This window comes from Corythoichthys intestinalis, chromosome 15 (assembly GCF_030265065.1).
Source record: "Corythoichthys intestinalis isolate RoL2023-P3 chromosome 15, ASM3026506v1, whole genome shotgun sequence".
Classification (NCBI taxonomy): Eukaryota; Metazoa; Chordata; class Actinopteri; order Syngnathiformes; family Syngnathidae; genus Corythoichthys; species Corythoichthys intestinalis.
The window spans coordinates 44,376,258-44,389,650 of NC_080409.1; the positions used below are offsets into that span (position 1 = coordinate 44,376,258).

At 38.1% G+C, this 13,393-nt stretch overlaps 1 protein-coding gene and 1 long non-coding RNA gene across 3 annotated transcripts in view; one reads left to right on the forward strand and one right to left on the reverse strand.

The window, feature by feature from the left end:
* Positions 1-13,393, forward strand: part of vgll2b (vestigial-like family member 2b) — a 124,094-nt gene that overhangs the window by 94,374 nt on the left and 16,327 nt on the right. For both annotated transcript variants that reach the window (XM_057858577.1, XM_057858576.1), the window contains exons 2-3: positions 3,429-3,656; positions 11,944-12,325. In XM_057858577.1, the coding sequence (XP_057714560.1) occupies positions 3,570-3,656; positions 11,944-12,325 (469 nt within the window). In that variant the 5' untranslated portion in view covers positions 3,429-3,569. The remainder of the gene's footprint in view (positions 1-3,428; positions 3,657-11,943; positions 12,326-13,393) is intronic.
* The window catches only part of LOC130930614 (uncharacterized), a 108,440-nt gene that overhangs the window by 19,453 nt on the left and 75,594 nt on the right, over positions 1-13,393 (reverse strand). Inside the window, exon 3 of the long non-coding RNA XR_009067084.1 lies at positions 11,972-12,330. This is a non-coding gene — a long non-coding RNA (uncharacterized LOC130930614). The remainder of the gene's footprint in view (positions 1-11,971; positions 12,331-13,393) is intronic.

The following is a 13,393-nucleotide window of genomic DNA, read 5'->3' on the forward strand; positions in this document are numbered from 1 at the left end:
GCCAGATCCATATTTGATGCCTAAATCGATATTTTTCGAACCGCTGTCTCCGCCCTCTCTGCCTGACATCTGCTACCCTGATATCTACACCTATCTTGTCCACACAAAATCAGCCTATTCTCACGAAAGTTTGAAAAACTTTAAGAGCAGCACTCTAAGCAACATTACCCCGTGTGACCCTTTACTTCCGATTTTCTAAAATGGCGACAATCAATAAAAAAAAAAAGTTGACTGCAATGGCCGACGCTTCAAGGATAGGTGGATATTGGACTATTTCTTCAATAAAACACGCAACAACTGTGTCTGCCTCATTTGCAAAGAGACAGTCGCTGTTTTCAAAGAGTTCGATGTGACGCGATAATGATATTACCGAACAAGACACGCTGACATGTACGACAACATTACAGGGAAGACACGCAGCGCAACTTGAAGCTAGTTTAATTCCACAGCAGCAGTATTTCGCAAGAGCTCAAGTGTCGAAAGAGAACGCCACAAAGACGAGACTGTTGAAATTATGAATTAAAAAAAAAAAAATAAAGCAAATGTGACACACAGAAGGGCTTGCTAAAATTTGTTTAAATATATTGTTCTATGTAAATCAGCCAAGGTAGGCCCCCGCATTTTTACCACAACAAATCTGGCCCCCTTTGCAAAAGGTTTGGACACCCCTGTTTAACTGATGATCCGTAGACGAGGCCAGCTTCTTTCACTTGCTACCAGCTAAATATTATTCAAAATGTAATGATCGTGGAAGAAATAAGCATCTTGAATTTGAAACTGTATGTTGTCGGCGATTAGCCTCGCAATGATCTTAATTGTGGTTGTCAGCCCAAAACCCTCTAAATATATAATAAATGCATCTTACCAGATATAAAATGACTACTACATAATCTGTGGTAATCGTTTGGAGCCCAGTTTTCTCGTCGAACTGCAGCAGTCCATCTCGCTCTCCTCTCCGGGTCTCTCGGAATACGGTAGAACTTCAAGTCTCTCCGACTATCTTCTCTGTTATTGCAACCAACCGCCACACACGCCTTCACCATTTTGATTATTAATGTTAACGAGCAGAAAAACACGCCATAATAGGAGGAATTTACGTAGCGGTAATGCGTCAACACGACGAGTTGACGGACAATATGGCGCGGAGGCGTGGTTGTGATGTCATGTGAGCAGGGTCTATAAGGCGCACCTGACTATAAGAAGCCACCCACCAAATTTGACACGAAAACAGCATTTTTTCATAGATAAGCCGCACTGGACAACAGGCCTCAGTTGTCCTCACTGTATTATGGGATATTTACACCAAAATATATTAACCGGTAACACTTTATTTGACAGCGGCATCATAAGACTGTCATAAGACCAAATGAGCCACCATAGAACTTTGAACCAATTAGATGCAAAGCTTCATTGCTTCAAGAAGCTTCATTTGGCCATCACTGCTCCCTTGGGGGAGACAGTCAACCTCTGCTGCCACCTGCTGTCAACACTGTTGTCGTCACTGTTTTAGCGCTACAAATATTAAATAACAATCAAAATTCATGTTCTGTGCTAATTATTTCTTCAGTTACTCCTCCAGTTGTTTCATAAATTGCTAGCTCTGGTATTTGGTAAAGCTTTATTTGACAGTGGCACCATAAAACTGTGATAGGACCATCATAATTATGACATGACACTGCTATGAGCATTAATGACATCACGACGGATGTCATTTTGTTTTATCCGGCAAATTATCTCACTTTTGAATAGATGCAAAAGATCCGAGCTGGACATATAAGTAGTGTTGGGGACGTAATTTGCCAGATGATACTTAAAGACACCTGTCATATGCATTTATTAACGGCCATGATAATGCCATAATCATGTCATATTTATGTCGGTCTTATTGCAGTCTTTTGACACCGTTGTCAAAGTGTTACCTATTAACCCAAATAAATCAACAAATAAGCTGCACTGGACTATAGACCCTACTCACATTTCGTCACAACCACGCCCCCGCGCCATATTGTCCGTCAACTCTTCGTGTTGACGCATTACCGCTGCATAAATTCCTCCTATTATGGCGTGTTTTTCTGCTCGTTAACATTAATAATCAAAATGGTGACGGTGTGTGTGGCGGTCGGTTGCAATAACAGAGAAGATAGACGGAGAGACTTGAAGTTCTACCGTATTCCGAGAGACCCGGAGAGGAGAGCGAGATGGACTGCTGCAATTCGACGAGAAAACTGGGCTCCAAACGATTACCACAGATTATGTAGTAGTCATTTTATATCTGGTAAGATGCATTTAATATATATTTAGAGGGTTTTGGGCTGACAACCACAATTGCTAGGCTAATCGCCGACAACATACACTCAGACGTTGTGAATGAACTACCTGAAAATACATAATTATAAGGGGATAATAAGACAGTTATCATACAATTAATTTACAATTTCACTATTGAGGTCAAAAGCCAAAAAAATAAATTCAACTAGGGACAATCTCGAGTAGTGCTATCGCACTTCATATTTATTACATATTATATATGTATGTAGTGAGAGTGCTATCGCTAAACCATATAAACATTAAAAGCCCTAGCTCCATTGACAAATGACATGAAATACATTAGACTTGACAGTGGATGTTAGCAAGAACAAAAGATTTTGAATTGAACATTTTGTAACTCACCTTCCCGAGCACAAGATAGATTCCTGCCAAATTTTCGTGGACGAGGGAGGACCTGTTTCACCCAACCAGCAATGAAGTATTTATAAGCCTCCAAGCTCTTAAAGTTTTTCAAACTTTCGTGAGAATAGGCTGATTTTGTGTGGACAAGATAGTTGTACATATCAGGGTAGCAGATGTCAGGCAGAGCCTTTTATGCAACGCATCCAATGAGTTTACAGCGTCAGATAACACCGGGGCTTCCGTGAATTGCTCTATAAATTGCACGACTAATTGAAACCATTGAGAATAGGGCTAAAAAATGACGGACAATATGGCGGCCGGATACAGCGACACGTCATTTTGTGACGTAGGTAAGTAGGGTCTATAAGCCGCAGGATTCAAAATGAGGGAAAAAAGTAGCGGCTTATAGTCCGAAAATTACGGTATATATTATCGGGCCGATAAATAATGTTATCGGATTTATTGGTATGATGTCATAATTCCTATTATCGGACCGATAATTATCGTGCACCTCTAAAATGATGGCACATAACAAATAGGAACAGAAGGTAATTCATATGCAATGTGATCATTGTTGGTGGTTGTTTGGTGGTCCACCAAGTGGGAAGGAGTTGACACAGAGATGTACAGGACCGTCCCACTTACCCTCAGCGCCCAACACATTTTGCTGCCGCAGCTGTTGTGCCACCCGCGTACACGCACACACATTTGCACACACTTAAGTGTACTCCTTGTGCAGTGACTGCATGTCCATTCAGGCTGCTGCTCACTGCTCGATCGCCGTCTACTTGGGTTGCCTCTCTGGTCTGCACATACGCACGCAAAGTGGAATGTTGTCGCCGTCTTACTGGGAAAAGTGGCATTCAGCAGAAGAGTGAAGAAGACTGCGCTCATTTACCATGAGCTGTTTGGATGTTATGTACCCAGCCTATGGACATTACGCCTCGTACGCAGCCAACACTCCTGCTTTCATCAACACACGACAGGTAGGCAAAAACGTGCATCACATTTTGTTCTTTTTAATGTTATGCAGTCTCTCATTTATCTGTATTATATTCGCAGCCTGGATTGTGCTGTGCATTGAAAAAAAAAAAATCATTATTTAAGTTTAAACTTTTTGCAGGTTGTGCAACAAAAAATAGATATTTAGAAATATGTACTTTAAAGTTAATACAAATATGTTATAAAATATACAGTATGTACTGTATAATCAAGTGTTGCGTGCACATACAATATACCTATGAAGATCCACATCATGCTTATACACATAACTGGATATTTAAACTAGTGCGGTCAAATTTAATTTTAATTTTTAAAAATCTAATTAACGCCCGTTAATGCGATAATAAATTTTTTTAATTAATCACGTTAAAATATTTGACGCAATTAACTCATTTGCTCCTAGAAACGTATAAAGACGTTCTCTTTTTAAATGCTTCATTGTCCCAAAAACGTATTTATACGTCTTTTGCGTTTGGGTTTTTTTTTTTTTTACAAGAAGAATCTATAGCTTGCGATCTATCTGAGAAACAAAAAACAAGGCTCCAAACCCGTTTTAAAGCAATAAAACTGGCCACTGGAGGGCAGTAGCGCATTTTGTAAAGACCTGCAACCCAATTCAACAGCAATGAAAGGCTAGGCGTCACAGTCGTAGCACTGGCGGAAGTATGCCAGGCGGCGGAGACCGAACAAAACAACCGAGAGGACGCCTGGAATGCCAGGCGCTGGACGAAGGAGCTAAACGACTGAGACCACCGTGCAGCGGGCTCGCCAAGCAGACCCCGCAGAGATAAAAAAATAATCCATCTTTGTGAGACAGACGAGGGAAAAATTTACACGGCAGACACGGCGACAATGGCGTCATCTCGGCGACAACAGGCGTCATCTCTCAGTAATCATGTGTAAACAAATTGTTACTTTGCTATCAAAAGCTCTATTTGTCTTGTTCATTATGATATTTTGCAAAAGGAAAACATTATTCAGATGATTGGGATGTAACTAATGCAAAAAATAGCTGTGTTAAAGTCAAAGTTATGTTTGAAATGCATGCGTTTACAAAAAGCTCATTATCTCAGTTTTTTCATCTGAAATTGGAAAATTGCTCAAACTAAGCTATTTTCTAATGCTGATTTCTAAAGAACGGAAAAAGATATGAGCTTACTTTTTTTCTGCTGAAAGAAGAGAGTCTAATCTTTCTTTTGGTGGGTTCCCTGTTTATATAGCAATAGAACAAAATTTTCTGTGGGCCTTGCAAAATCAGTCAAAACCCAGAAAAACGGCCGGGAGCGAAGGGCCTTTCTCTGGTGAAAATGGCTGGGAGTGAATGAGTGAACGCATGCGCTGAATGACCCGTTCATGCGTTCCCTCAATCAGCTTACAATGACGCTGTTTTAGCACTTTGAGAGCGAAAAGGTAGAGACATGCGAGTGGACACAGATGTTCATTGGAATGCACGCACCTGTTATTGGCTTGAGCTTTGTCAACTCTTTCACAACAAGTACTGTGGTAAACGACGTGGGGAAGAATGACAGGAGGTGATCTTTTTCTTAGCACGCTTAATTGAACACAATGCAGAACATACTGTATAACATTTGAAGCTACCACTGACAGTTATGGCTGCCCAACTTCCCATCATGCATTTGGGCGGAACAGTTAAGTCGCTACAGTATCATTTAGTGAAAGCACAACAAAAATATTATATATATATATATATATATTAGGGCTGTCAAACGATTACAATTTTTAATCGAGTTAATTACAGCTTAAAAATTAATTAATCGTACTTAATCGCAATTAATCGCAATTCAAACCATCTATAAAATATGCCATATTTTTCTGTAAATTATATATATATATTCTCTAAAATAAATTGTTGGAATGGAAAGATAAGACACAAGATGGATATGTACATTCAACATACGGTACAAAAGGACTGTAGTGGGCATTTCACTCTACTGTCATTTAAATCTGTCTATGCTGTCCTCACTCCGAAGCGTCTACTTTTTCCAAAGCTAGACAGCTAGTGAACGACGCCTTAATAATTAGACTTCTTCCTTTTTCATCTGTTTTATTAATAAAATGGCCTCAAACCATTGTCCTCTTTAGACCGTCATAAAACTACAAAAAAAAGTACACAAGCATTGCATTAGCAACAACGTTAGCTTAGCACGCTATACAGGTTCACTAAACAAACAAAAAGCGTCTCATACAAAAAATATAACATTTCGCTTACTAACATAATATGTACATTCTTTACAACAACCATACTTACGGACAAATCTTGTCCAAGGATCATATAAGCACAACATTATCAGCCCGAGATGTCGTGCAGCCATAATGAACTGGAAAGAAAACAATAAACCATGTCGCAAAGCGACCACAAGAGTTCGCTGTTGGACAGCACAAAAAGTCTTGCTGTAAAATTTACCAAAAGGCAGAATACTTTCCGAGCGGGACATGTGCGTTAATTGCGTCAAATATTTTAACGTGATTAATTACCGCGCGTTAACGCGATAATTTTGCCCTAATATATTATATATATATATATATATATATATATATATATATATATATATATATATATATATATATATATTCCTATGTCTCAAAAAAATAATGTTCACAAAAGGAAAAGCGCTAAATGCTAAACTGTCATTCCCAATCAAAATAGCTATGCAAAATACACATAAAACTTACTCAGACTTTGCCTTGGCTAGATCTCTAATTTAAAGCTCGCCATTGACACCTTGTGGTGTATTTCAATCACTATCTTACGTAGTTAAAGACACTGTGGAAGAACGGCAGGGAGCCCGATGTGACGTCACCGCTCGGCGACGTCAACAATGGCAAGCAATTAGTTTATTTTTTTATTGAAAATTTTACAAATGTTATTAAAACAAAAACATTAAAAGGGGTTTTAATATTACTATAATTTGTACTCAAATTTATCTTTCTATTCATTCTTTCTATCCGTGAATCCCTTTAACAGAAAGAATGTTAATAATGATAATGCCATCCTGTGGATTTGCTGTTATAATAAACAAATACAGTACATATGTACAGTATGTTGAATGTTTACGTCCGTCTTGTGTCATATCTTTCCGTTCTAACAATAATTTACAGAAAAATATGGCATATTTTAGAGATGGTTTGAAATGCGATTAATTACGATTAATTAATTTTTAAGCTATGATTTACTCGATGTTAATCGTTAGACAGCCCTAATTTAAACATATCAATACATCTTCAAGTTCCAACCTCATGCAAGCATTACGCATGCAGTACGATAGATAATAAAATGCTCTGGTTAGAGTAATAGAAACAGTAAAACAGTAAATGCAAATGTAAATTCCTCTAGTTAAAAAAAAAAACTTTCTATCAAGCCATAACTATATGTTCATCAACTGAGCCACATTTGTCATAGGTTAAATACACTTAACTTCCTCAAACAATATACAGCAACTACAAATATGCCGACATATATAGCTTTACAATTGTCAGATGTATATACATCTATCGGTAATGGTATCGCCAAATTATTTAGCAACAAATATATATTATACAGTGCAGCTATTCATATACATAATGCCATTTTACATTTATATTTGTTTACTGTATACATACAGTCTCTAGTTATGACCATGGTAATACAGTGTCACTCTATATACAATTAATGGCGGAAAACACTCTTGACTTGAAGTTCTGCTCTGAGACCCCCAATTTGGCCAAATTGTCCTATATGCATGTATGAGACATCATTGGAAAGCCTAAAATCTCTATTTTCTGGGGGAGGGAAAAATTTGGAACAGGAGGGAATTTTTGACACCCTAAAAATGGGTCAAATTAGGTGAGTGAAAAATTTACATTTTTGAGGCCTTTGAAATTTTCTTTAAGTTCCTCATTTAAAAAAAGGTTTTGGACACCAATCCTGGTACATAATAGATAACGAACACTTCAAAATGATCCCCTTTGTCTACTCAAGTCTTTGATAATCAATATGTATGCACTAACTTGTGGGTGGATGTACAATAATAAAGGAAATTGGTGTTTGAGTAAATGTAGATATAATTTCGCCCTGTGTTTTATTTTGTAAATAAACATGGTAAAACGCGGAGTTAGCTGTATAGTTAATGATAACTTTACTGCATATAGTTTTTGATTTGGCTTGATTTTAATCTGTCCAAAGAAAAAACATTTCCAGGGGACTTTTAGGGGTTAAATTCCAGGACCATAATATTTTAATTTTTGCTGTGTGCTTATAAAATATTTTTCAATTATGATTAAAGAATGTGAATTTGAGATACTCATAATAAAAGGCTCCATATGCATAAAGGGAACATACTGTATCAATATGAGTACATAACACTATCTATTTTTTGTATTTAGCCTTAAAGCCTAGGCTTTATGATTTGAGTATGTAATGTATCTAATACATCCATATTAATACATCCTTAATAAGCAAATCCAAATGGCAACAAGGGTCAAAAAGAAAATGGATACCACCCTGGTCAGTTAGCCTGCTGTGTCCATAATTCTCGTGTTAGCGTTCGACTGCAATGTATGTTTTTTTTGTGGCTTTCCGGTAACTCGAGGTGAGAGCATGAGAGGGCATAATTAAAGGCACCATGATTTTAGAGAGATATTATCGCGTACTTACCTTGTTTCGATCCAAAAGCTCTGTGTAGCACGTATCACCGAGTGTCAAGACAGCTATGAATGGCCACAGTCGGACTTTGTGGGGATTTTATGGGTGAAACACGGTAATATAACAAGGAACGCGATGCAGGTATCAAAGACAAGAAGGAGTGGTCGAGATTTTTCATGTTTTTCTTTTTTTGGATCGAATATTTATCATCTAAAATATCAGAGAAAATGCGACAGAAAAAAAAAAAAAAAAAGATACTATTAAGCGATAGTTATGAGGTAGATATCCGTGACCTATTTATAGACAGTATTTTTTTTCGATGTGACATAATTTGTTTAAAAGTTTAAAACATGCGAGTTAATAATCTTTTAAAATATATTTTTTAAACTAAATATTAGACATCAATTAATTATTCTAAGCTAAAAATTATAGACATTTCAAATAATAAATATAATTACTAACCTTTTTATGGCTGGGTTGAAACAAAAGCGGTTGCGCAGTGTCTGTAAACGGGGGTCTCCAGGGTAAAACGGACAAATTAAAAATTGTCCAGAGGCATAATGCGCCATGAAACTGCTATGGCAGCATATACCCATATTTTTTGGACTATAAGTCGCAGTTTTTTTTTCATAGTTTTGGCAGAGGGTGCATCTTATACTCTGAAATTGTTAACACATTATTTTCTCATTGTTGCTTGTTAGCATGTTCTGTATGCTATAGTTATCGCATTAACTCTATGTTACATTAACATACCAAGCAGGTTTTCAGTTCGTTATTTATGCGTCATGTAATGTTAGCATACCGTACACTTATTTAGTCTGTTGTTCTCTATTGTATTTTTATTTTAAATTGCCTTTCAAGATGACATGTCTGTTCTTGGTGCTGGATTCTATCAAATAAATTTCCCACAAAAATACGACTTATACTCCGGTGCGACTCATATGTTTTTTGTCCTTTTCATTGCGCATTTTTTAGCTGGTGCGACTTATACTCAGGTGCGACTTATAGTCCCAAAAATACGGTAGACATATTGTGCAATCAAACACAACAGTTGTTTTGGCTTAAAATACAGCAGTTTATTTTAAAGAGGGGTGCAAGAGCAGAAACTGCTTTTTCGGCCTTGAGTTTTCCGCCATAAACATCTAGCATCAATAATTTAAATATATAATACAAATAAATAAAATAAAGATTTTTCCTCGCAATATGCACCAAGCCTTCTACGCAGTATAAACTGTGCATCTTCCGAGCTGTAATACAATTTCAATACTTAGCGTATCAACCAAATCGAGTATCTATCTCACTCCTGACACATGCATACTGTATACGTACACAGCATACACTGTATATATTAGGGGTGTAACGGTACATACAAATCTCGGTTCGGTACGTACCTCGGTTTTGAGGTCACGGTTCGGTTCATTTTCGGTACAGTAAGAAAACAAAATGCAAAATATAAATGTGCTAGTTGTTTATTACACACCTTTGTGCTTTCAACAATAGGAACATTAGCCTATACAAAGCTAGAATTCTGTTCAAAAAGTAGCAGGTATTTAAAGAAAATCCAACAACAATTTGCCTTTCAGACCCCGCGTATTGGTCAGCTTTCTTTCTGAAAGAAAGAAGAAAAAAAGTCCTGTGCTAAAGAGAAAAGCAATCCCAATGACAAAGATTTTAACATGTATTTTACAAATGAAATGCCTCAATGAATCATTTTTCTTATGAACGGTTTTCAAAAGCTTTATTGGTGGATTTTCTCAAGTTAAAGCGCCACACAGAAATTAATAAATTTAATTGTGTAAGCAGGATCTGTGTATTATTCTTATTATTTAATTACAGGTGTTTTAGCTCATTTCAATTTATTTTATTTAAATGGGCTATTATTTAATTTATTATGTGTTTATATTTTACAAATGTGATGTAGTATTCATTTATATTGTATATTTTATGTTGTATAACTTTAGTTCCTATGTGAATATTAGTTCCTACTAGAGATGTCCCGATCGATCGATCGGGTCCGATCACGTCATTTTCAAAGTATCGGAATCGGCAAAAAAATATCGGCCATGCCTTTTTTAAATATATATATATTTTTTAATTAAATCGTTTTCTATTTGTATTTAACGTTACAGACATAATATGTTATACTTATCCAGAGTCTTTAGTCTAGGCTAAAGGTAGGTTTATCAAATTTATCCCAATAACGGCGGTAATTAATTTTTTAAAAAATATCACGTTAAAATATTTAACGCAATTAATGCATGCGCTGCACGACCCACTCACGCAATATCGCGCTCAATCTGAAATGGCGCTGTTTTACCTATATAGAGAGATAATAGGCAGCGTAAAATGAGTAGAGTGAATTTTGGTAGCCTTTGGAGCCTTTTTTTAATTGGCTATAGGCTTACAATCCCTCTCCCAGCGATTAGTAATATCATGGGAAGCAATGTGGGGAAGTGGGGAACACCTTATGTTATTTCCCAACGCAGAGAAAATATATCAATTGGTAGCACTACGCACAGTCATGGTTCCACTTCCCATCATGCATTTGGGCATGGCCTTCAGTATCATTTACTGAAAGCTCAACAAATACACTAGATGGCAATATTTAGTCACAATATACAAAGTCACAAGTCTTTCTATCCGTGGATCCCTCTCACAGAAAGAATGTTAATAATGTAAATGCCATCTTGAGGATTTATTGTCATAATAAACAAATACAGTACTTATGTACTGTATGTTGAATGTATATATTCGTCCGAGTTTTATTCATTTTTTTCTTAATGCATTGCCAGAATGTATATGATCGGGAAAAATTATCGGGGATGATTGGAATTGAATCGGGAGGAAAAAAAAGCAATCGGATCGGGAAATATCGGGATCGGCAGATACTCAAACTAAAACGATCGGGATTGGATCGGGAGCAAAAAAAAACATGATCGGAACAACCCTGGTTCCTACTTGTTTTGTTGTGGTAGGAGGGTTTTGTATTGAACACATGGCCGTGTTGGTTATTATTTTAGCAGAGAAGACAGCAGTAAATCAACAAAGACAAGTCAACTGTGCCCCGATTTACCACTCAAGAGATCTGATGGACTCAAAAAGTGGGTTACGATTGCATATTAGTTTGAAAATCGACCGGATCCGCCATATTTTTACACGAGTGACTTCCGGTCTGCCTGATCCTAGCTACCCGTAGTAGTATTGACGCAGGAGGGTTCACGTCTCGCATCAAATAATAAACTCTGCCGTTCTTTTCGCGTGCGTCGTGTTGAGCTGCTTCTGGGACGCGTCTAACAAGCGGCCGCACTGCTACTGGTCTGCATTGGCTGATTGACTTTAACGCCCGCGTTTCACTGCAATCTTGCAGCGGCCACGTTGTCGCGCCGTTGACGTTTCTAGGTTATACTGTGCTACCGTGTTGGTCCTCATTATAGTAGAGAAGACGGAGTAAATATAATCTACACAAAGAAACTGTAACCCAATCGACTCACAGCCTCGAAAAGTAAGGGTTACATTACGGTTCAATAAAAATACATGTACCGTTACACCCTTAGTATATATACATACTGTACATCTATGTACCAATCTACACTCATGACACCTCTCTCAACCCTCTACTTTGATGCCAGACTCCCTCTGGTGTGAACAGCACCTCACCTCCGTGCCGGGATTTTATGGACAATCCCAGGTGTGCTGAGGGAATGTCCGCCGTCCAGGGCACCGTGGGCGGATCGGCGACCTCGTCTTCTTCATCAGCGTCATCTTCTTCTTCTTCCTCCTCTTCCTCGTCGTCCTCCTACACACCGGCTGCCCCGCGCCCTGACGAGGGCCCCAAGGACAAGCAGGAGGGCCCCGAGGCAGAGTATCTGAGCTCGCGCTGTGTACTCTTCACCTACTACCAGGGGGACATCAGCAGTGTGGTGGATGAGCACTTCTCTCGGGCACTAAGCTCCTACATGGACGGGGAGGGGAAGAGGCGGGCTTCGGAGCAACAGGTTGCCGCTACCCCAGGTATGCTGTAAAAAACAAACCGTTAATTAAAAAAAAAAAAAAAAAAAAGATGCTGTGTTACTTGTAGATGAATGAGAAAGCACTGATTTACTATTTTGTCTGTAATATTAAATTAAACTGGGTTCAGTTGTGTTATTTAAATGAGACATTTTAGGATGAACTTGCACTATAAACTTTACAGTAGTGTTGGGAATCTTTGGCATTATATTGATTCAATTATTAATTTATGTTGATATGACGTGTCATGTACAGCTTCAAAACAGATTCTGCAATTTTAATGTGTCATATTTTCCCCGAGTGGCATCTTTTGGGCCACACAAGATGAGGTCAGACAGGTGACTCCTTTGAGAGGAGGGGTTGCTTTGTGGAACTCTAGTCCATTAATGAGATCAGAATGTATGGGGTTAAAGGTAATGAGGGGTCATGCTAGCTGTAGGCAGAATAAGGGTGACTCTTTTGACTTCACTGACGTTGGTTAGTATTTTGAAAAGTCAGGAGAGGTCACAGCTGGACATCAAATATGTTCAAGAGTTCCAAAGTCAAACAGTAACCACCAGGGCAGGCTCTTGGTGATTTGGTGCCCTGGGCAAAAGATTAAATTGGAGCCCACTCTCCCTCATCTGTGGAAAACACCTAGCTCGGGGGTCAGCAACATGCGGCTCTAGAGTTGCATGTGGCTCTTTAGCCCTGCCCTAATGGCTCCCTGGAACTTTTTTTAAAATGGAAAAAGATGCGGGAGGGAAATATGGTTTTTGTAGGAGGACAAACATGACCCAAACATTCTTCTTTTAGTATTTTCTGCACTTTAAGGCGCACCTTCAATGAATGCACTACTTTAAAAAAAAAATTCATGTATAGGGCGCACTGCATTATAAGGCGCAGTAGTAGTAATTAGGGTTGTTCCGATCATGTTTTTTTGCTCCCGATCCGATCCCGATCGTTTTAGTTTGAGTATCTGCCGGTCCCGATATTTCCTGATCCGATTGCTTTTTTTTGCTCCCGATTCAATTCCTATCATTCCCGATAATTTTTCCCGATCATATACATTTTGGCAATGCATTAAGAAAA